This window comes from Leptonotus elevatus, chromosome 21 (genome assembly GCF_054856555.1).
Source record: "Leptonotus elevatus isolate MCC_2025b chromosome 21, RoL_Lele_1.0, whole genome shotgun sequence".
NCBI classification, from domain to species: Eukaryota; Metazoa; Chordata; class Actinopteri; order Syngnathiformes; family Syngnathidae; genus Leptonotus; species Leptonotus elevatus.
Window position 1 is genome coordinate 14,894,309 of NC_141259.1, and position 23,615 is coordinate 14,917,923.

General features: G+C 38.6%; 2 protein-coding genes across 6 annotated transcripts; both read right to left on the bottom strand.

The window, feature by feature from the left end:
- Positions 1 to 1,212: 1,212 nt before the first annotated feature.
- LOC147156077 (inositol monophosphatase 1-like) lies at positions 1,213 to 6,507 on the bottom strand. The gene is made up of 9 exons (XM_086065643.1): positions 6,342 to 6,507; positions 5,981 to 6,064; positions 5,749 to 5,888; positions 4,589 to 4,693; positions 3,538 to 3,583; positions 3,349 to 3,457; positions 3,165 to 3,273; positions 1,559 to 1,710; positions 1,213 to 1,432 (listed from the first exon to the last, which is right to left on the bottom strand). Exons 2-9 carry the CDS (start codon positions 6,053 to 6,055, stop codon positions 1,305 to 1,307), a joined length of 864 nt encoding a protein of 287 aa, XP_085921769.1. The 5' UTR covers positions 6,056 to 6,064; positions 6,342 to 6,507; the 3' UTR covers positions 1,213 to 1,304.
- Positions 6,508 to 9,946: 3,439 nt separating this feature from the next.
- On the bottom strand, positions 9,947 to 23,128 carry LOC147156078 (inositol monophosphatase 1-like). 5 transcript variants are annotated; one of them, XM_086065645.1, is made up of 10 exons: positions 22,783 to 23,127; positions 22,630 to 22,693; positions 22,433 to 22,534; positions 22,053 to 22,186; positions 20,979 to 21,083; positions 20,790 to 20,835; positions 20,541 to 20,649; positions 20,330 to 20,438; positions 18,579 to 18,730; positions 9,947 to 17,181 (listed from the first exon to the last, which is right to left on the bottom strand). In XM_086065645.1, the coding sequence occupies exons 3-10, from the start codon at positions 22,493 to 22,495 to the stop codon at positions 17,060 to 17,062; spliced, it is 840 nt and encodes a 279-aa protein (XP_085921771.1). In that variant the 5' UTR covers positions 22,496 to 22,534; positions 22,630 to 22,693; positions 22,783 to 23,127; the 3' UTR covers positions 9,947 to 17,059. The 5 variants fall into 5 exon arrangements, with proteins under 5 accessions (XP_085921771.1, XP_085921772.1, XP_085921773.1 ...); XM_086065646.1 differs by having other exon boundaries at positions 9,947 to 12,348; positions 22,630 to 23,128; XM_086065647.1 differs by having other exon boundaries at positions 9,947 to 12,348; positions 20,774 to 20,835; positions 22,630 to 23,128.
- Between the last annotated feature and the right edge of the window lie 487 nt (positions 23,129 to 23,615).

The window sequence follows — 23,615 nt, forward strand, 5'->3', positions numbered from 1 at the left end:
GCTATCTAACCGCAACATTTTTCACTTTTGGTTAGAGGAAATTATTTTCTATTTGTATATTGACGCTCAGCAGAGCTATCCAGTCTAAGAATTCAAAATGGTACGGCCTTGCCTGACGTCTCATGTCATTCTCTACAAACCAGGAAGTAGCATGCTAATGAAGCGCGCAGGAACTAGCCTGCTATCTAACCGCAACATTTTTTACGTTAACAGTTGCACTTTTGTTGTAAAAATGTGTTGCCCAATTGAATCATTTAGCCTGTCCAAGAAGAAATGATCTCACGGTCTTGTCGTCTTACATCATCCCCACAAACTGGGAACTTAGCATTGGGTTTTTTCCATTTTGTTGACTTCTTTATTGAACCAGGAAGTCGGCTAATAAAGGGACGAACAAAGACCACGTTCATCAGGAATTATTATTATTATTTTTTTTTTAGGCCCACTGGTATGGAGGACCAAAACTGTCCACTAAACATTTCGTGATGATCCGTGAAACTGGAACCCGGGGTTCTCTCTCCTTTTCTTTTTTTTCTCTCCCTAACTTTCCTGGCAGTTGAGTGAACAAATACAATGCAAACAGTTCATCCTGATGTTCTAAATGTTCCCTTTTCAGTGAGCAAATGCATTTTAAATAAATACATTTAAGAAGTGCACGCTGGACTGAACAAGCACATTGTTTGCATGATGAGGTAAATAAGCACGCCAGTGGTCATAATAACATGTTATGATGAGCCTTGAACGTCTCCCAGTACTCATTGCTGGTGCATTACTGACCTCTGGTGGTCATGTTGAGCACAAGCATGAGTATGAAAATGAGCTTTCTGAGGCAGTTTGACAGAAACCGCAAGATATCACTTGATGATGCCGCTGCTGGTGCTCTAATGGGGTTTGCCAAGCACTGACATGTAGTTCTATTATAAATAATGTTATATGTGAAGAAAATAATAGTTAAAAGAATAATGTTCTATTCAGAAATAATAATTAAAAGAAAAATGTGAGGAAAAAGTATTATTTTCTAGCAGTTTCCCCCTCAAAATATTACACCTTTATCCTCATAATTTAGTCATTTTTTTCCTCTAAATAATATGATTTTATTCCCACAACTATTTTTCCCATATATTTGCTGTAATGGTGTACAAGCTCACTACATTTAGGCTGTCCCATCCAAAATATGTCTAAATGTTTCTTAATGAAGAAGACGCCCACTAGTGGTTGATCGTTGATTTTTTTTTTTTATTGTGGCAAATACAGAAGATAGGGCAGATGGTTGTGTGTGTAAAAAAACAAGGCGTGCGAGGATCCCCTCATTTCTTGCTGACTTCGGCGTCGTCCCTCTCTACTTTGAATAATTCAATTTCCTTAATGATCCGTTTAGCGATGACCTCGTTGTTTGCCGACACCATCCTCCGGGACATCAAGTCGAACGGCCCCCCTGAATTTGGCACAAAACATCTTTACTATACAGATTTTATTATTTATTTATTTTTTAAGGGCTGGGGGCAAAAGTTTTCATCTCGCAGAAAAAAAAAACCCCGACCCCGTCGCCATGCGTACGCACCGTCCACATCCAGCAGCATTCCGCCGGCTTCCCTCACGATCACCGCCCCCGCCGCGATGTCCCAGCAGTGGATGCCGATCTCGAAGAAGGCCTCCACCGCCCCGCACGCCACCAGGCACATGTTGGTGGCGGCTGTGCCCGAGCCCCGGAGCCTGCGGGCAACGGGTTCATCATTAGTGCAAATAAAAGGCGGTGGGGGGAAATGACAACGACAAAGGGATTTAAAATGTAAAAAGTGCACAGAGAAGCAATAGGTTGGATGGCTTGGGGGTCTATACCCTCATCAGAAATCTATAAGCCCCTAGTTAAGCATCTTCAGCCTTTTATTTGATATTTTAAAATATCTCAATTATTTTCTCAGCATCCCTACTATGTATCAGTCAAGACACCCTGTAGCTCTAAGAGAAAAAAAAAATCCTGGAGTCAGGCCAGCAGGTGGTGCTATAATCCTTAAATGTGAGGCTATTTTTAGCCAATCAGAAAGCACAGGAAAGTTTGTTTGTTTTTTCTTCCGGGAAAAAAAAACCTTTGGTAATGGTGAATTAAGAAAAAATTAAATTAAAAAAATAAAGTAAATTTGAAATTAAAATATATATTTTAAAAAAAATTGTAAAAATCCCAAAATGTAATTATGAATTTCAACTTTAAAAAAAAAATCAAACTAAAGAAAGATTAAACATAGGCTACTTTAATAACCAAAATAATAATAATAAAAATCCAGAATTTTTATGCATTTAAACAACAACAAAAATGCAATCAAACTAAAGAGAGATTAAATTTAGGCTACATTAATAATCAATTCTTGAAAATTTTCAACCAAAATTTTTTTTTTTGTAAAATTAACTAAAAATACCAGCGACTAAAAGTAGAAATTATTTCAAAACTAAATACAAATGAAGACGATTGGACAGCATTTGCAGCAAATTCAGAAAAATCTGAAACCAGAAGAGAATAATTTCTGAAAAAGGCCTATGATAAACGGTGAAATGAGAAAGAAATAATTTTTGAAATGAAATGTTTAAAATAACAAAAAATATACAACAATAAATTGAAAAGAACAAAAGGTCAAAATTTTCAATGGAAAATTTAAATAGCAAATTATTTTTTTAATTAAATGTTTAAAATAATAAATAAATGCATATACAACAATAAAATGAAAAAAACAAAAGGTATAAATTGTCAATGGAAAATTTAATGAAAATTTGATAAATATAAATAAAAAATATAAAAGGTATTGGGAAAAACAATTAAAATGGTGAGGAACATTTTAACAAAAGTGTAAAATTACACGTAAAATTTTTTGAAAAATTCAAATTTAAACGTTTTGTTTTTTTAATAGCAAGTAAAGCACTTTCTATCCAATCAGAAACCAGAAGAAAGTCTGTTCTGGATTTGGCGCACACATTAACAATGAGGAACTGGAAAAGGGCATCAAGTACAAAATAAATACGTCAGATTTAAAAACTAATTGGTTCAAATCAATCCAAATAGATTGATTAGATTTGCTTTTCCCGTGTTGTTTGTGGAGATTTTCCATTTGAAAGCAGAGTTGGACGTGTAGTTCCGCCGCCTCGGCGCGAGAGGGCAGCGGCGAGCGCGTACTCACCCGTGCACGGGGATGCGTAGGATCTTTTGCATGGTGGAGAAGATCTTGGTGACTTTTTCGGGATTCCTGTCCGTCCCGTGCTCGGAGATGATGATGGACTTGTGGATGTCTGCCGAGAAAGCGGGACGCTTAGCCGGACCCGTTTTAAGGAGAAACCCCCGAAAAACGCCGGCCGGCGGCGTACCTTTCACATCCGACACCTGGAGGGGCTCGTCGTTGCAGAAAGCTCCTTTCCCGTTTCTGGCTTTGTACATCTTGTCCTCCAAGCAGCTGTACACCACGCCAAACTCCAACTGCGACATTGATAGAAGAAGAAAAAAAAAAAAAGTTAAAGACAACAAGCGCGAGAAGACAATTTCCTGCGTGGACTCACCTTTTTTTTGACCGCAAAGGCGATAGACACGGCCACGAATGGGAACCTGCCGATTGGAATTCAGATGGACAAACAAGAGATGAGCATCATCATAATCAATATAATAATCATTTTGGGATTGGGTCACGTGACGCTCATTTCCCTCGACAGCAGAGGGCGATATTGCACAACATGGCGGCCAAACTCGCATGGATGAAAATTGATCTGTTCAACTGGTTACAATTTGCGTCATCAGAATGCAGATATGAAAAAAATTCTGTTTTTTTTCCTCTTTTAATTGACTCATAAATAAATCGAATAAATAAATAAAATACACGTTTTTTTAATTGAATTAAATGTTTTTCTTTTAATTGGCTTATAATTAAAAATAAAATGTCAAAAAGAAATTTACATAAGTATGCCATTTTTAATTAAACATTAAAAAAAATTTTTTTAAACATTTTAATTTACTTAAATCAAATAAAAATAAAATGTCAAAAATGTACATTCATAAAAATACATTTACATAAGTTTGCAATTGTTTAATTGAATTAATGTTTTTTTCCCTTTGACGTAAATCAAATAAATATACAAATGTACAATCATAAAAATACATTTACATAAAAGTTTTTAACTAATAATTGAATTTTTTTTTTATTAATTATAATAATACTAGGGATGTTCAATACTTTTTTTTCCAGACAGATACCACTACTACTTCAAATTTACACAAAAAACTTTTTTTTTTTCTGATGCATGTTGATTTGCCAATGAGTCAAACCGCCACATTGTAGCGCCAAATACTGGTGAGGAGGACTACATCGATGTTTTTTTCCCCCTTGAGTATCGTGGCTGATATCAGCAGCCTTCACAACCACCCGATACTTTCTAGCATTCGAATCGATGTCCTCTTAACTTAAGTTCTTCTTTTATTCACAATTTGGGAACATAGCGTAATGGAATTGTCTCCACCCCCCCCCCCCCCCCCCGTATGCAAATGAGTTAAGTCAGCATCCAATCCAAATGCCGCAGTACTTTTCGGGTTACAATTACAAAACCAAGGAGGTCTTACCCATGGACAAAGTTGGTGGTTCCGTCCACCGGGTCGATGATCCACGTGGGTTTGTCAGTCAAGATGCACGGTTTGCCGTTTGCCACCGACTCCTCGCCGATAAAGCTGCAGTGGCGACGGCAAATTTAGCACAATGACAAAAAAATTGGGAACAAAAACTTTTCTGAGGCAGATGATGACTCACTCGTGTCGTGCCAACCGTTGCAAAAGTGGACTTAGTCAGATTTGTTACGTTTTTCCCCGAAAAAAAAACTTTTTCTTTACAATAATGCATTCAATACAGATTCACTAGGCTAGGAGGCAAGTAGCAAAATGGCCGCACCCTGAACACAAGTCAACTTTAAAAATAGGTCGACTAAAAATGTATTTTTGGCACACGCTCGCAGTAGACAGGAAGTTATTGTTATATTGTTTACTCATCACTATTGTTGAATCATCTTTGAGACTTTTTTTAGACATGTGTAATGCAGATATGATAATATATGTGTGAACTAAATAGCGATAAGCGTTTATTTACTTTAAATGGTCATCTCTAGCACGCTAATGCTAACTGTTTTCATGGGGCTAATTTTGTTGTTTAAAATAATGCTCATGCACAGAAGATAATAATTAGTAAAGTAAATGTAATCGCTAGCTCACTCATGCTAATCGCGACTGCTAAACAATTAGCATAGGCTAATTGTGTTTAATAATGCTCACAACACACACAAAAGATAATAAATAATTAGTAGTTATATCCACACAATTCAACTCATGTAGATACAATGATTTATGTGTGAACTAAATAGAAGTTATAGTGTTTGTTTACCTTGAACGGTAATCGCTAGCTCGCTGATGCTAATCGCGATTGCTAACCATTTAGCATAGGCTCATTGTGTTGGTGTTCAATAATGCTCACATACACACAAGATAATAAATAATTAGTAGTTATATCCACATAATTCAACACATGTAGATAAAATGATGTATGTGTGGACTTAATTGTAGTTAGTGTTTGTAATCGCTAGCGCGCTAATCGCGATTGCTAACCGTTTAGCATAGGCAAATTTTGTTGTAGTGGAGTTGCAACCGTTGCCGTCATAGCCGTCGCAGCGCAATTATCAGCCAACGGTAGCACAGCCGTAGCAGACGCAGCCAAGTTGGGACCGCGGACGGCTCACCTGTAAGTGTCGGCTCCAAATTTCTCTTTGAGGGACCCGATGATGATCTTCTCCACCCTCTCGTCCGTTTTGGTGACCAGGTCCACGGCGGAGCTCTTTGTACACACCTTGATTTCGCACTCGCCGGCTTTGCGAATTTCCTGCACTCACACGCGGAACAATGACTCAACTCATCATATGTCAGAAACATGACCCCCCCCCCCCCCCCCCCCCGAAGTTCTTTCAAACGTACATCACCAGCTTTTCTCGCCACGACCACAGCAAAATCGTACGCCGCCTGCCACGGGTCGTCCTTCGCCTGCTGCATTGTCTTGACCTGCGCACGCACACGCACAAACCAAGTGTGTTTTGGTGTGTAAAAGCAACTGCAAGCCGCGCAAGAGGAGGAGAAAGAAGCTCAACATTCGGGGAAAGGCCCGGCGGGAGTTTTTTTTTTTTTCCTTCTGTCTTTCAGTATGAAAAGTGTGACATGTGTCACAAACATCCTGGGGCAAACTGCCTTCCTTTTGGCAGCGGCCGAGCTCTTAACGACAGGATAACGTCTGTAATAGATTTGAACTATTGACTGCGAGGCGACACAACGAGCACCTTACCTCGATAAGGGATGGAAGAGCGGGATGAGACGTTGCCGACTGGTGGTGCAGCCTCTCTTATGCAAAAGCAAAGTTAAAATGCCTTAATAGGAGGGTGGGTTGTTTCTGAAGCGCTGTCAAAGTAGGAAAAGTACTAGCACCGCCTCACTCACTCGCCCAAAAAGAAAAAAAAAAAAAAACACGCTTTTCAGGACAACATGCAAGAACATGATGCCACATTTAAATGTAAGCCAGTGGAAAATTTTCCACTGAATCATGGGGCTAAGTGTGCACGTTTTGGCAGGTTTGCCACGCAATCTGCACACGTGGATTCAAATCAAATGAAAAGCAGATGAATTTGGAGGAAAACAAACAAGTTGGAGACTTTCAAAGTTTTGTTTGCATTGCAATTACACGTTACGCGAGTGACTCAGTCTGCACGGGCAGAGTCAAAACATGAATTTGTGACGCACGCGACAAGCCTTGATAGAACTCAAATCTTCTAGGCTAGGCTAGCACTTTGTTTTTACAAAATATTAAATTATATTTCTAATTTCATGTTTTATTGTAGCATGTTTAGTGAGCAAGTTAGTAGTTTGAAACTACTGTATGCTAACCGTTGCAGAACATTTCTTGTTAGCTTGGATAAATAATGTACGTTAGCTGGCTTAGGCTAGGCTAGGCTAGCACTTTGTTTTTACAAAATATTAAATTATATTTCTAATTTCATGTTTTATTGTAGCATGTTTAGTGAGCAAGTTAGTAGTTTGAAACTACTGTATGCTAACCGTTGCAGAACATTTCTTGTTAGCTTGGATAAATAATGTACGTTAGCTGGCTTAGGCTAGGCTAGGCTAGCACTTTGTTTTTACAAAATATTAAATCATATTTCTAATTTCATGTTTTATTGTAGCATGTTTAGTGAGCAAGTTAGTAGTTTGAAACTACTGTATGCTAACCGTTGCAGAACATTTCTTGTTAGCTTGGATAAATAATGTACGTTAGCTGGCTTAGGCTAGGCTAGCACTTTGTTTTTACAAAATATTAAATCATATTTCTAATTTCATGTTTTATTGTAGCATGTTTAGTGAGCAAGTTAGTAGTTTGAAACTACTGTATGCTAACCGTTGCAGAACATTTCTTGTTAGCTTGGATAAATACTGTGTGTTAGCTGGCTAGGCTAGGCTAGCACGTACAATTTTTGTTCAGAAAGCTCAGCCAACTATTTCAACTGTTAGGCTAGTTAGGTGAGCATTTATTGTTACAATAGCTCATTAGCCTGTTGGGGACTGTTCAGTCCGTCCGGTCCCGTCACCTCGCTCAGTGCCGACGGAATTTTCTAGAAATTCGAGCAATCGTGAAGGATTTCAGAAAAAAAGTTCCACCGAGGTAAAACAAATACATCCGTCTTGCTGTCCCCGGCCATGAATAATTGATCGGCAATGACGGATGATTTGGACGGCGGCCCCCCGGGATTCACAGCTGTAATTGAGGCCGAGACATCGGTCAAGGTCGGCTCTTGAGAGATGAGCGGGCCCCTCTCCCCTTTTTTCTCCACCCCGTCGAAGCACAAACTAGATGTATTATTCAACGATGGGAGGTGGCTAACATGCTTCTTTCCCTTTCTAGAATGTTCCGATGTAGCTTCCTCTCCTGTAACTGTCTAATTATGCCGATTTAAAAAGGGCTAAATCAAGATAAGCTACAGAATTGTAGCATAGTTTACTATATATAGCTAACAAGGTTAATGATAGGATAGCGCTGCATTTTTGGCAAGGCTGCGCTAACAGACGCACGTCTCTAGAAGGTTACATCGTTTATTGTCAAAATTACAGTTCAGATGAGGCAGAAAAGAGCTAACCTAGGCAAAATGTTAGCAATGTTTCGTATTTGTGAACATGTGCGATATGCCTAGCATGTGAAGCTAATTGTTTTGTTCAGCTGATTTTTAATTGTTTTTGTTACAATAGCTTGGCAAACTATGTTGATGAATAACAATAGTTGAGCGCACAGTCAGCTGTTACAAATATTTTGTGAAACGTATTTTTAGGCTAGTTCAGCAGGTTTGCGGAACGGTTACGGTGTTCTGTTATGATAAATTAAATAATGACGTAACAGGTGTTTAGTGATTATTTTTGCCACAACAACTTTGCAAAGTACGTCAAATGATACTGATATTTAGTAAACATTTTTGTTGCGATATCTTTGTGAACTATTTCAACTGCTAGTTATGTTTATTTAACAATTTTGGTGACAACAACTTTGTTCATAGCTATGCTCACTTAGCAAGTTTGTTGATTTTTATTTTTATTTTTACAACAGCTACTACGGATGATTAGTGGAAAAAAATATGACAGCTTAACTGTGACAACTTTGTTCAATGCTATGCTAACTTAGCAAGTTTTGTTAGCTTGTTTTTTTTTTAACAACAGCTTAACTAACTACTACCGATGATTAATGAATTTTTTTTTTTTCAACTGAAGCTAGCTACGATAGCTTAGCAACTATTATGGATGCTTTGTGAACCATTTAAACTGCAAACTATTTAAACTGCTAAGGATGTTTAGTAAAAAAAATAATAATTTGTGAATACTGCTTAGCGAACAATGTTGACAACAATGGATGTCGAGTAGCCGTTTTTTTTTTTGTTAGTTTTGCAGTCTATGCTAATTTAACATGCATGACAAGTCCTGTTACAATAACTTAACAGGCTCGCCTTGCCTACGCTAAAGGGCGAACTATGCTAAACACTAGCGCAGTTTGGCTAACTGCTGTCCTGGGTAAATGGTTGGATGGTTGTTAGGAAGGACGTCGGGCGTCCATGACGTGCTAAACAAATCCCGAGAGTAACTCGCTCTGACGGCCCCCCAGATAGGAGGAGCCCCATGTCACAAACAAACAGACCATTGTTTAATTCAAGATCAGCATAGTGTGGTTAGACTTTGATTGTTAAACCCTCCGAAAATGGCATTCCAGCGGGCTCTGGCACGTGACCAGCAGTTTTACAAGGCAGTGCGGCACGTCGACGAGAGGCTACCATTTGAAACAATGCAAGGAAAAAAGGTTGGATCAGTCATCACGGAGAAGTCACGCCCGGGTTGTTACTTTGTGTCCTCGTACATGAAGAACACGAGTGGTCTAACAAGAAAGCATTTTGTGTGGAGTCTGACAATGGTCTTGGAATTTAAACTTGAATGTCAAGCGTGGTCCCCGCAGGAAGCAGCAACCAACCGTTCCTTTCTCAGCATATTTCTTCGTATTCGTGGCCATTCACTTGAAAACGGCTTGATGCGTTATTATTAAAGAGCGGGCAGGAAGGAAAAAAAACCACAACAAAAATAATCTGCCTTTTTGCCAGTGAAATTCCCCATGGGAGATGTAAAATTCCAAAAGGGCACAAATCATGACGGGCGGAAGGAAGCGTTTGATCGATGCGGCAAAGACGGATGATTGGTTCGTCGCGGAGGTCCGTGAAAAAAACAGTCAAGCAATTTGGGGACCCGTCAAACTGACATTTGGTTGTTTGTATGTTTGCTCGGCAAGCTTCGCATGCAGGACACGATTGTTGTGTCGAAAGCCTCTGCCGTAAAAGTATGTTCAGCATCTCACAAAAGTGAGCACACCCCTCACATTCTTGAAATTGTTTTATTCAATTTTGTCATGGAACAATCCTAAAGCATTGACACATTGTTGCAGCTTGTATGACAAGGTACATTCACTGTCCCTCCCCCAAATACAACTGCACACAGCAACAAAAGTGAGTACACCCCTAAGTGAAAATATCATACCTGAATTATATTAACTCATTCACTGAACTATGAAAATTCATTTGAACTATTTCTATTAATTTGACACTTTTTCCACTTTTGTTAATAAGAGTATGAAAACCTAAAAAAAAAAGTTGTTTTTACATTTAATTATTGAAGTCATGTGATTAATTACAATTGACAATTGTAAATGCCTGATGCCATTTAAAACAGAAAAGAAAAGATCATTAAAAATTAGGGGCGTCAGGCGATAAATTTTTTAAATTGTAATTAATCGCATGACTTCACTAGTTAACTCACAATTAATCACAAATTTTATATCTGTTCTAGATGTACAATAAAAAAATATTCTAGGTTTTCACACTCACGCTAACAAAAGTATGGAAAAAAATGTTAAACTAATAGAAATAGTTCAAATAAATTTTTTTACGTCTATGGCCGTCAATGGCAGTGAATGAGTTAATTTCATGTATGACCTTCATTATAATCCCTCAAGCGAAACCTATGCTCAACATTAGCATAGCCAGCAAAGTTTAGCTCACGATGTTGAAGTTGGAGCAAGCAGCAAATAAAGTTCACCGAGATGTAACCGCGTCTGGGATATTCAAGATGTTGGCATTTCAGCTGGAAGCAGAACAATGGCGCGTATTTCCTGACGGGCACCGCAGACGCACAGGAACACGCAATAAAATTTTTCTTTAGATCATCACCGCTCCATGAACACATTTTCAAAAATCGCACGTGCTCAGTGAGTCGAAGGTGCTGCTGATGTGGGTTGTTTGATGGCAAAATATTTATCAATTTATTTTTGCAACATCTTTAGCGAAGTAACGGTTAAGCTAGTTTCGCATGTATAATGAGCATTTTGCATTGTGATAGCTATTATAAATTTTTGGTTTGGCTAGTTTAGCGTGTCCATTGAGCATTTTTTGTTACGATAGCTTAGGTAACTATGCTCATCATTAGGCTAGATTAGCATTTTTTTTACTGAACTTGCTGTTAGCCAGCAAATTAATTGTTATGCTAGTTTAGATTATTAGACAACATTTTTATCACGATAGCTCAGCAAACCAAGTTACTCATTAAACTAGTTTAGCATGTCTGTTTCGCATATTAGCTTAGCACGTTTAGTCAACAACGTTTAAGATACTGACAAAAACTTCTCTTATTAGCATAGCTTACTATATTTAATGTTAGCATAGCAATTTGGCTACTACAATATCTACACAGTTGATTTTGCAGCTTATTTTTGTTTAATTGGTGAATTGGATTGTTTTTTTTTATCATTTCTATCTCTTTTTGTTTTTCAAAATCAGCATATTATTTCAAATTGACAGTGTAGCTAATGCGCAAACATAAATTCAACCCATTAGGCTAGTTTAGCGTGTATGTTTCGCATATTAGCTTAGCATGTTTAGTCAACAATGTTTATGATACTGACAAAAACTGTACTTCATCATCATGAGCATAGCTTACCATTTATCCAGCTATATTTAACGTTAGCATATTTGGCTACTATAATATCTACACAGCCGATTTTGTTTTGCAAAGAGGCGATTATTTTAATAATTGATTAGTCTGTGGCCTATTTTTGATTAATTGGTGAATGGGCTTTTTTTTTTTATTATCTTAATTTCTTTATTTAAATCAGCATATTTCAAATTGACAGTGCAGTTAATGCACAAACAAATTGATTATGATTCGTGATTGGTCTGTAACATGTCAAGAAAAATAATTGGCAACAACATTGATCATTGTAAAAAGTTGAACTTTGGAAAGTTGCTGGATTCAACACAGTCTGCTTTCATGGACTACAGAAATTGCAAATATTCACTTTTGAGAGGCTGAAATTTTCAAGTTCAACATAGTCTCTAATCAATTCCCAAAATAGTTGCCGATTCATTTGATAAGCAATTAGCTAGTCGATGAATCAATTAATTATCGCACCTTTGCCGCTTAGGGGCTTAACAGCAATGGGTTGCCACGAAGGGGAAAAGTACCGGCGCCTGGCAGAAAGCCTTTTCCGAGCCAAACTTGCAACGACACGACAACAGCACGCACGCCCGCTGCTGCCGAAGCGGCGGCTACGGGAATTAGCGGACACGCCCCCGCTCATTTCAGGCACACACACGTTTCATGTTCCCACTGTTATGCAAGGCAAAATACAATTTCAACAGCGTGCTGTGCGCATGCAGTTTCTCTTGACAGTGTGCGATTAGATGACATGACGAGTTGAGCGGGTCGTTGGGTGCACGCACCACCTTGATGAAAAAGAAAAACTCATTTTCGATCATTAGCTTCACAACGCTAGTAAATGACCATGGATATGGTTTATCAGTAAGTAAATGTCGCCACGCCTCCAAACAAAGGGGGCGCTAGCGGGCAGCGGAACAAATTGCAATTTTTTAAGACTTTTCAAATGGACCAGGGTTACGCAAAAACGGTTTGACATGCACACTAACCCACCTGCTAACCCAGTTAGCGCGTCAACATATTAGCGTAGCTGCGTCGCTATAAGTTGCGAGCTCATATTTCATACAAACGGCCCACCTGACTGCGTTTGATTATTTGGAGGCTGAAGAACGCACAGCCTTGGGGCATTTTTTATTTTTTTTTTGTCTTCTCTCCACCCCCCCCTACTGCATCCATCTTCAGCCACCTGGTTGCCATGCGAGACGTGTAGCAACAAGGCGACTGGGTGGAGGGAGGTTGTTTGGTTAAAGCTTGTACAGTGCACAAAAGAAAGCGGGAGTTTATTTGCGTTTAGGATCAACCGCAGCGCCAAACAAGAATAGAGGGCGCTAATTAACGGCGGCGCCGCCGTTTTGAGTCTTAAAAGTTAAAATACCCCACCCACACTTGTGGGTGAATCCCTTTTTGCCAGAGGTCAGCAACTTTTTCTGTCAAAAGAGCCGTTTTAGGCCAAATAAATAAATAAATAATCTGCCAGGCGCCGCAAAACATTTGAACATTGTGATGAAGGAAACGGTGTCCTCGTGTTTGTAGTCTAATGTACTGAGAGCTAACAGAAAAATATGTACAGATTCATTTTCTTCTACCTTTTGTTGTTTTTGAATTTGTGTGTAATTTTTTCACACTTTGTTTTTTATATATATATATATATATATGTGTATTTAGACTTTTCTGCCATTCTGTCAAATTTCTGACATTTTTGGCAATTTTATGGACATATAGTAATTCTTTGCCTTTCCATCCTTTTTTTGGAAACTTTCTCTGCCTTTGTTTGCTATCAATTTTCTGACATTTTTTGTGAACATTTTCATTCTTTAAAATAAACTTTCTGACATTTTGGCAATTGTGTGTACATTTAATTGTAATTTTACATTTTATGGGTACTTTTTAAACATTCTTTTCTGCCTTGTTAAAAATCTATTTTCTGACATTTAGGCATTTTATGATAATTCCCTGCCTTTTTTCTGTTTGTTTGTTTTTGGACATTTTATTATTACTTTTTGCTTTTCCTCTTACTTTTTGGACATTTTTAGGTAATTTTAAAAACTTTCCATCTCCATTTTGCCTCTCCTTTTCTGACAAATAAAAAATGTGGACTCTTGGATTATTCATTTTTGTTTAAATAAATTCATTTGATAAATAAAAATAAATATGTAAAAAAAAAAAAAAAGAATTTCTACGGAAGAGGAAAAAAAAGTTGGCATGATTCTGACTTTATTCTCAGAATTCTCACTTGAAAGTGAGAATCCCGCCAAACTTTATATTTTCTCTCTTCACTAATCGTCTCCCGTAAATTTCTGACTGATTTTTATTTTTTTTAAGAGAACCACAGGAGAGGGACTAAAGAGCCACATGTGGCTCGAGAGCCGCAGCTTGCAAACCCCTGACGTCGTATGCGACACGATGGCGTGTCCGGGCCTCACGTAAACGAAGGAAGTGGACATGCCGAGCGTCAGCGACACACGTCACGAGGCGACATCGGCCTGCCAACAATGTGACGATTGCGTAATCTGCCGGCCTTCATACCAAGCAGCTGACAAACTCATGACTAACGCCTGCTGAATTGCATCGTATGGACTGGAGGATTCAAAGGAACGCATTATGGAAAATATCAAGAAATCGGTGGTGGGTGTGTGCCTGCCTGCCCATCATGTAAATCTTTCATCTTCAGTCCATTCCTGAAAAGGAGTCCATTAGCCAGCCTTAATTAATTATGATGAATTGTGATGGCACTATTAAGCTAATTTGTGTATTTAACGCGGCACAAATTAGCGTTAGCCAGTGCTGTCACTATCGAATATTTTCAGAATCGATTAACATATCAATTATTCAAACGATTAATCGACTAATTTTGCATAAAAGTATATTAAAAAAAATGTAATTGTTTTTCCCCTGATGACTGTTTATTAACCAGTGATTGGTGTTTCATACATCACATTTGTATAGTGATTTAAAAAAATAAAAATAAAGGAGGGGGGGGTGATTTTGTACTATGTTACTGGTTGTCTTATTTTGAGTCTTCTTTCATGAAGCACTACAGAAATCCCTTAATTACAGTTGACATGCTAAAATTAGAAGATTTAGACAACTTTAAATACAAAAATGGCTCCAAACGATGACTCGATTATTAAAATAGTCGATTAATTTGATAATCGATTACTCGGTTAATTTTGACAACTCTAGCATTGGCAAACATGCAAACCAATCAGCTCATTTGTTGGCGGGGGTTTTTTCAAAGTGTAATTCTACAGCTTGGTGATGAAGTGCTGCCTCCCTGATTGAAAATGTCAACTCTTCATATAGGTTTAAGTAAAGCGCGATTCGTTCACATTCTGCGTGAGGATTTTGAGAAATAGTCGCGAGATGAGTTGAAAGCTGCAACGTTGACAATACAGAGGCAAGTAGCGCTTGCCTCCCGCAACGCCATCATCTGCAATTGCATTGAGACCCAAAAAAAAACGAAACAAAAAACAAACGCAGCAATTCCAACCAATGGGGATTTGTTTTGTTCTGCAATTCTTCTTCCTTTGTGTGTTTTGACAGAAGAATGTGGAAGGCCTTTGATTAGGACATCTGGGAACTGTTTAAAATTGCAAAGAAAAAAAATTGCTTCATCCTTTAAGCAATATGGTTTTGGCACAGACTTCTTCCTCTTTATTTTTGGGATCAACTCAAATGGAGATTGTAAATAGTTTGTTGTGGCGCCATAGCAGGCTTGTTGAGGCATGCAAAGCAAATCTATAATAGTCTTTTTTTTTCTTTTTTAAAGCAGCTCGGTGATCTCGCAAAAAGTTAAGAATCGTTAAGTAAAATATTCCGTTTTCTGTTAATAACCACGAAGATTGTTCGGATTTTACATTCCACCGACCATCTGGAATCCTCAAAGACATCTCACGTTATCAAACATGATACAACATAAACCAAGAAGGAATGAAACAGCAGCAACCGGCAATGGTGGAAGTAAAAAAACAAAACAAAGAGAAGACTGTGGAAATTTCCAAAATGAAGAAGAGGAAGGGCCGTTTGTTTGCAGCCGCTCCCTTGTCCTTGCGGGTTCTTGATTGGTTGCATTCCGTTTCACCGAGTCGCGCCTCGAAAGAAGTGGGCTTTCCCCCCCACATGACAAATTCTGCCCGCAAGTCCATCCGATGACTCGAATAATCGAGAGGATCATCGATTTGAAACACATTTGAGAGCGGCAGCCCTAATTTCCTTGACTTCTCCATACAGGATAGCTCAATTATCATCCAGGCCGATAATCGGCGCTGATATTCGGCATTCTTCAAGCATCGGCAGACAACATTTGAATGCCCGAGATTTCCCCTTTTTCAGTGCTTCTCAATTAGTTTTTGTTACAACCTCCCTGGAATAACATATTTTAGAGCTGCCAAGATTCATCGATGAATCGACAAGTAATCGTTTATCAAATTAATCGACAACTATTTTAATAATCGAGTAATCTTTTGGTGCCATTTTTTTTTATTTAAAAAGGTCCAAATCTTCTGATTTCAGCATTTAGCAACAGTTTACAGATTTTTGTAGTCCTTCGTGAAAGAAGACTGATTATCTTCTGTGTTTCATCAAAATCACACTTTTCTTTCTTTCTTTTTTTTTTACACTTTGAAAATATGAAGTACGAAATAAACACCAAATGTTGGTTAATAAACCGTAATTGGGGGGGAAATGCTTTTATAATACATTTTAATGCAAAATTCAAATGAATCCGATGAGTCGATTGAATAAATGATAGATTAATCGATTCTCAAATTGTTCAATTGTAACAGCACTCAAATATCCCCCCCCCCAAGGTGACTATAAATAGGATTGTTTCCCTCCAAAACTGTTTTAAGTACGCCTCTGTAGAGGACCTAATACTTGCTCACACTCAGAAATTAAATTTGAGTTAGGTTTTCAAAAAAGTGCTAGGATTTCAAAGTATGGTTTTAAATTTCTCGTTTGAGCTTCAAGCTGTCGTTTGCGTTTCAAAGTAGGGTTTTAATCTGTTGTTTGGGTTTTAAACTACAGTTAAGGTTTCAAATGATGGATTTATACGCAAGCTAGGGCTTCAAATTTGGGTTTGACATCTCATTTGAGTGCCACCTACCACTATACTACTGCCACCTACTGTAGTGGATGTGCAATTACACTTTATTGAAGTATGGGAAAGAAAAAGAAAAAAAAAGTATGTTCCCTGGGTTGCCCCCCCCCCCACCCCCAATTTGAGAAGGACTGCTTTTATGGTAAATGGATATCCGCTTCAAATATCAGCCTCCTTAACTAGTAATATTAAATTATAAATAAATGTCCATAGACTGCACTTGACATACACCAGATTGTTCATTTCTATCAAGCCTGAAGACATGAGAAAAACATCCCAAATTGAAAATGCCGGACTAACCTACTCCTCAGAGGGTGCGCGCCGAGTTTCGCCTCCCAAGCCAAACTGTCGGCTTGCTGGGCGCGAGTCAGCGCCGTTTTTTTTTTTTTTTTTTTTTGCTTTTATGAGCCGTCCGCGTCGTCCCTGCCAACGTGGAACTCCGTTAAGTGGCTGGCCAGCCGCCGGGCCACCGCTCCGCTGCTGGCCGCAATCAGCCGGCGGGACATCAGATCAAACGGCCCACCTGGGCGACACGGGAAGAGAGGATGCGCGGCGGCGTCAGCAGTTTCCCGCTCGCTCGACTTCGGATTCGCTCGTGACGAGCTTTCACACATTCACATGAAAAAAGGAGTATTATTGTCTTTATGGGGGCGGATGGAGCTCATTAGATCTTACGGGTGTGCCTAATTTTGTGGCTAGGAGTGCTGCCAAGAAATGTTTTTTTGACACTTGTCAAGCGTGGAAGATAAATGACATGATTCATTTGGAAACAAACAAAACATTCAAATTGGAAAACTACTGCTTATAAAAGGTCATACTGAAAGGAAAAAAAAACAATTATGCAAACAATTTGTATTGTTTTTGTGAGAGAAAAAAAGTCACCTTTTAAGTCATTTCTAGAAAGAAGATACATATATTTTTCCCATTGGAAAAGAAAATCATATATTTGAAAAAGTTGTTTTTAATTATGTCATATTTTCTAAAAAATGTCAAATTATAACATTTTTATTACATTTAAAACATTTTAAATAACTTTTAGTCATGTTACTTAGGGGGGAAACATGGATTTTTAAATCTTCAAAGGAACCTTGCTTTTTTATTTAGTTATTTTGCAATATGCATTAAAAAAAACATTTTTCTCAAGGAAAAATATTGAAGGTTTGGAATTGACTCAAAAATAAAGTTGTGATTTTCTTTTTTTGAAGTCATGTTTTTCGAAAAAAATATACATCTATTTTTTCCAATGCCAAAAATAATTTATTTCATGATAAAAAATATTTTCTGAAAAATGCCAAAACATTATAAAAAATTCCCAACAAAATTTTGATTAAATAATTGCCCTTAAAAAAATCCATCATAAAGTAAGCCTTTTTAAAATAATTTGTTGTCGTTATTTAAGGAAAATATTCCACATTTTCCAAGAAACCTTGCATTTAGTTATTATAAATCTTGCAAAATGCATAATAAAAACACGTTTTCCCTCAAAAAGAAATAAGACATTTGAAAAATTCCTTACATATTGACTGAAAAAAAATAACCGTTCATAAACTGCTTATGAAATCTTTATGAAGGAGTAATAAATTGCAGCAGTCGCCAAAACATCATGAGCCAACACTTCATGTCGAACATAAATTATGAATGACTACATTTATGAATCTACTACAAATATGCTTTGTGTAGAAAAAGGTGCCAACTTCCGAGTTACACTGCGAATGTAGTTTGCAAAGGTTGCGCAACAGCACAGGATGTTAACGTTAGCAACCATTGAAGGTTGGATTGCTCAAAGCTTTGACCGCCGTGCAACTTCCTGTTTTGAGAAATCCACTCTTGTCCAAACTTGCGTTTTCAATCAGGTGACGACAGCAATAAAAACAACAGTGGGCCAAAAGTATGGAGACACCGGTGCGCTTTCTTTCTCACCTGAAATGTCCACGATGACCCCCCCGGCCTCGGTGAGCACGGCGGTGCCCCCGGCCATGTCCCAGCAGTGGATGCCCTGGTGGTAGTACGCGTCGGCCGAGCCGCTGGCCACCAGGCACATGTTGATGGCGGCGCTGCCCGGCGAGCGGATGCTGCGGGTGGAAGAGGAGGTTGCAGTGTGTGCTAACCGTTTAGCTTAGCGTAGGCTAATTTTTGGGCTGTTGAATATAGAGATCATATGGGGGGAGGGGGGGGGGGGGGTTCTGGGCCAATATCGATACAGATTATTAGTAGTCAAGGACGCCGATAACCGATATTTAGAGTCATTTTCTAAAAAGGGAAAATATTGGCATCAAAATGTGAAAAAATACAAACTCCAGCTCTGAATTTTTATTGACTTTTTAAGAATTTGTTTATTGAGCAACTTTTAGGGTTCGCTAAATATTGGAGTAAAAAATAATATTTGTTTTAAAAATCTAATAAAAAGTTCAGGGATCAGTAGCATGCTTTCAAAAGTTTTTATAGCTCACTATTGTTTTCTGCAGTAAATTACGTTTTTCAAAATGTCAAAATATCGGAAGTGCCGTATTAAAGTTTTAGCGGTACTTACCTTAAGTTTTAATTTCAAGCAAAAACAGAAGGTGCAGAGCCAGCAGTATCTTTGACAATTTTAATAATTAGTTCCATGAAGTTAACACTTTTTTTTTTTTTAATGGATCTCTTATCGGTCGCATGATTCTTCAAAATGGCCGATGCCGATGTCGAATATCGCCGCCGATAATCGGTCTATCCCTAGTTTAATATTGCATATGTGTCAAAAATTAATTTGAACTATTTCTATTAGTTTCACATTTGTTTCCACTTTTGAGTATGAAGACCTAGAAAAAATGTATTGTACATTTAGAACATATCAAATTTGTGAAGTCATGTGATTAATTACAATTAAAAATGTTAATCGCCAGATGCCCCTAATTAAAAGAAAAAAAATATTATAAAAAAAATTAGGGCCATCAGACGATTACATTTTTTTCATTGTAATTAATCGCATGACTTTAATAAGTTTAAGTGTGTTTAAATAGCAACGTGACAAGTAGCAAGGATCATTGTGGAATAAAAATAAATAAAAACGCTTCAAAGGCCCCTAAACTTCTCTATAACAAATGGATTCACTAAAAAACAATTGATTACTAACATTTATGACCTATTTTACTGCTCGTCTCACAAATGTTCCATTTGCTTTATTCAAGTCTTGTTTTTAGGGCAAGAGGCATTGTTTGAAGCGTCACAGTCATTTTAATGTGTCCAATTTTGGCCTGTGCGAGCTTATTGGTGGATATTTTGAAATGAAACTTATCAGCCAATCAGAGGCTTCAACGATGAGCAGAGCAAACTAAAAGGTACAAGAAATAATAAAGTTAAGACTGTTTCACTTTGTGGTCATTCCAACCAAAATGTGTCTCATTTTTGGCAAATCTTGTCACATGGCTAATTTAAATCATTTGGGAGGGATAACACTTTAGCTATTTTATGTTTGGGTGACAACCCCCCCCCCCCCCTCCTCCCACCATGATAAACGAACATTCACTGTATGTGATTTAAGTCTAGCAAATCCAGATCTGCTTAAAAATGTCATGCATTCTTTGTTTGCCCTTAGCTCCGCCCTCCCCAAAGTTAAATACTAATTAGATGAGTGTTTGTTTTTTTTTGCACAGCCCTAATTACTGCCGCACAATCAGCCATGAGGTAATTACCCGTGTACGGGGATGGTGAGGATGCTCCTGAGGTTGGCCATCATGGTGTCGAAACGCCGCGGATCCTTTTTGAAGCCCAACTCGGTCAGCACCAGGCAGCGGCTGAGATCTGCCACAAGCGGACAACAGAGGAGGAGGAGGAGGTGAGGCTGGCTGGTGAGATGTGGGCACCACCTGCTGGTCACAAGCGGAAACGCCGTCCCGCCCTCACCTTCCTGTCCGGATACCTTGATGGGAACGCCGTTGCAGAAGGCGCCCTTGCCTTTGCGCGCCGTGTACATTTTGTCCTCGATGCAACTGTACACCGCGCCTAACTCGATCTGACAAAAAAAAATGCAAATGAATGCAGCAATTAGCGAGCTCATAACACTTGATAACTTAATCACAGGCTGATCAGACAGCAGTAATGAACTAATTATATTGAGTGCCACTGACATGACTCACAATGAGCGCGGTATACCTGTTTCTTGACTGTGAAGCCGATGGACACAGACACAAAAGGGAACCTAAAAAATAAAATAAAAAATACGCTCGCCATTCATTTGGGCTTCAACTCCCTCAGAGGTCATCTAATTAGCCTCGCGTACAGCCGACGGACAATTAAAAGCCAAAATTAGACGACGCAAAACCCGAGGGATGCGCGCCGTACCTGTGGACAAAGTTGGTGGTGCCGTCGATCGGGTCGATGATCCAAGTGGGGTCGTCGGTGAGCACGCTCGGGGCGCCCGCCGCCACAGACTCCTCGCCTATGAAGCTTTAACGGGAACACAAAGATGGACGACAATTATTAGAAACAGCAGAGTCGTGCTGTAACTATTAAATTGATTATTCCATTGAATATTCAAGCACACACATACAGACAAACAAATATTTTGTTTTGTTAATCCACTAAGGTTGGACGCAAGTTGAATTGAGTGTACTCTTATTTTATTTTCTTCTATACATGTGCATTAGTAAACACCAACAAAATTAGCCTATGCTTAAGGGTTAGCATTCACGATTAGCATTAGCGTGCTAACGATTACAACTTAAGGTAAACAAACCTTAACTACCAGTTAGTTTACACATACATTATTATATCACATATCATTATGTAATAATGTCTTAAAAGTTACTTTCGGACGATGCTTCAACATTATTCCATGAGTAAACAAAGGTAGAACTAGCTGTTAGCTACATGAGGTTAATAACTTCCTGTTCCTGTCTTCTTCTGAGCACGTTTAGTGCATGACTGCCCTCTACTGGTAAAATGATGAACTCTTAATAATTACAGCCCAAGTGCTTTTTAGGACGTTCAGAACTTCCTTTCCTGCGTTTTGGGGAAACTCAATGTGCTGTATTGTCTTTAGAAAAACCCACTAAGTACTAAGTCAGTGAATATTCTTAAGCAAACAAATAAAATCTGCCATTCGGCCACTAGATGGTGGACAAAAAGAAGAAATAAAAGTCAGATAACAGACAACACTGCATGCGTCTGCAAAAAATAGTCCGTGTATAAAACCTGGACGGCCCAAACGTGGTTCCGGCGGAATTTCGAGGCAGAACATTTTAGTCGACCTATTTTTAAAGTTGACTTATCCAACTTGGTCGACCTTTTTCTACAGGAGGAGTAGTTTTAAAAATCTAAAGTGCATAAAGTCTCGGGTCTGGATTTTTAATTGGCTGGTGACATAACGTGTCCTCCCTGCATGTTTCCTCCCATGGCAACGCCGTAGTAGCGTACCTGTGCGTGGGAAACTTTGCCTTGATGGAGGATATGATGAGATCTTCCACTCGCTGGTCCGTCGCGGTCACGAGGTCCACTTGCGAGCTCTTGTGCATGACGGCGATGTCACCCTGGAGGGCCTCGCGGATCACCTGGAGGGGGGGACCACCATGACAACGCACTAATGTAGAGGCTTTTTTTCATGCTTAGAACCCCAAAAATACATATTTTCACCAAGATACATATTGTGGGGGCATGCTGAATCCCCCAAAAGAATATTGATAAACAGCATGGACTTCAGAATATATTTTGTGCAGCATGACACCAATTTCCCAGCCAGAACAAGGTGATTTACATACCATTTGTTTTAATCAAATGTATGCATTTAATTAACTAACCTTGCCAGCCTGTTTGGCCACTTCCACACAGTGCTCCATGCACTCTTGCCAAGGATCAGTCATCGCTGTCACAATTAAATGATTCGAGTCCAGCCCAAAATCCTGAAAGACAAAAGCTTCGTGTAAACATCAGCGTCGCGCGACGTCAGTATGATAAGAACAAGAAAGCGTCCGATATCAGACAAGAGCTGGCAAACCTGTTGGGTTACGCTTTTAAGAAGATGCCTGCGGGGATTCAATCTGCACCTGCAACCTGCACCACGCTTAACGTGAGCTGGCGTTAACGTCAACAAAACGAACGTTGGAGTGTTTAGACGGCCGTCTTTAGTGACCCTCGCGACTCTTCCACTGGTCCCCCGTTTCTCTAATTAAAATACGTCGTTGAAAGTCTAAAACATTCCATTTAAGATGAGATAAAAAGTCATTTGACTTTGACAACGTCCGCGTGTAGCCCTCTGCGTACTTCGATTGGTCAGCTTGTATCACGTGATGCTAATTCAACATTTGTATTGGCTAGAATGCTATCAACGGTTTTGACGGTTCATAAATTCGACATTGGTCATTACTAGCTAGCATACGAGTAAATGGTTACATTGGGGATAAAACAAACGCTTAACGAACGATTGAAGACTTTCAAAGTAGCAGTAGCTGAATCATTCTCCACGTGAAACGTTTCTGGCAGTCACCCCGCTCGTGCAAAGCTATTAGTCAGTTTGTATCACCTGATTTGGATTATGCGAGTTGATTGGTTAGAGCGCTGTTTTAAATATGTGTTACTTAGATAGGATTTTGAGATCGTAATATTGAAAACAAAAATAAATCAGCATTAAAGTGTTACAAGTCTCATATAAGGTTACATGAAATAATATCCAGAATAATTTATCTTAAAAAAAAAATACTGCGTTTACTTCCGTACTTTGGCTTGATTGATCAGTTTATATCACATGAGGTTCCCGTTTTATTTTTATTTTTTTCTTTACTTGTATATAACATTTAAGTAGTAAGAGGCATCAAAACCTTAAACTGTTACATAAAATTATTATATGAAATCATAGTCCTTTCGTTTGAAAACAACAAAATTATACCGCTTTGCTTTAGTTGATCAGCCAATGTCACGTGAGTGTGAGTCGACATTTTCATTGGCTAGAACATTGTCAACAGTTTCCTTTTTGATTGCAATTAG

Excerpts from the sequence above, each read along its gene's own strand:
- LOC147156077 (XM_086065643.1), bottom strand. The coding sequence starts at position 6,055 with ATGCAGCAGGCGAAGGACGACCCGTGGCAGGCGGCGTACGATTTTGCT. Across the intron at positions 3,584-4,588 it reads ACCACCAACTTTGTCCATGG|GTTCCCATTCGTGGCCGTGT; the intron begins GTAAGACCTCCT and ends TCCAATCGGCAG. Across the intron at positions 3,458-3,537 it reads CCTTTGCGGTCAAAAAAAAG|TTGGAGTTTGGCGTGGTGTA; the intron begins GTGAGTCCACGC and ends TCAATGTCGCAG.
- LOC147156078 (XM_086065645.1), bottom strand. The coding sequence starts at position 22,495 with ATGACTGATCCTTGGCAAGAGTGCATGGAGCACTGTGTGGAAGTGGCC. Across the intron at positions 18,731-20,329 it reads CTCACCATCCCCGTACACGG|CATCCGCTCGCCGGGCAGCG; the intron begins GTAATTACCTCA and ends TTCCACCCGCAG. Across the intron at positions 17,182-18,578 it reads GGTCATCGTGGACATTTCAG|GTGGGCCGTTTGATCTGATG; the intron begins GTGAGAAAGAAA and ends CGTGTCGCCCAG.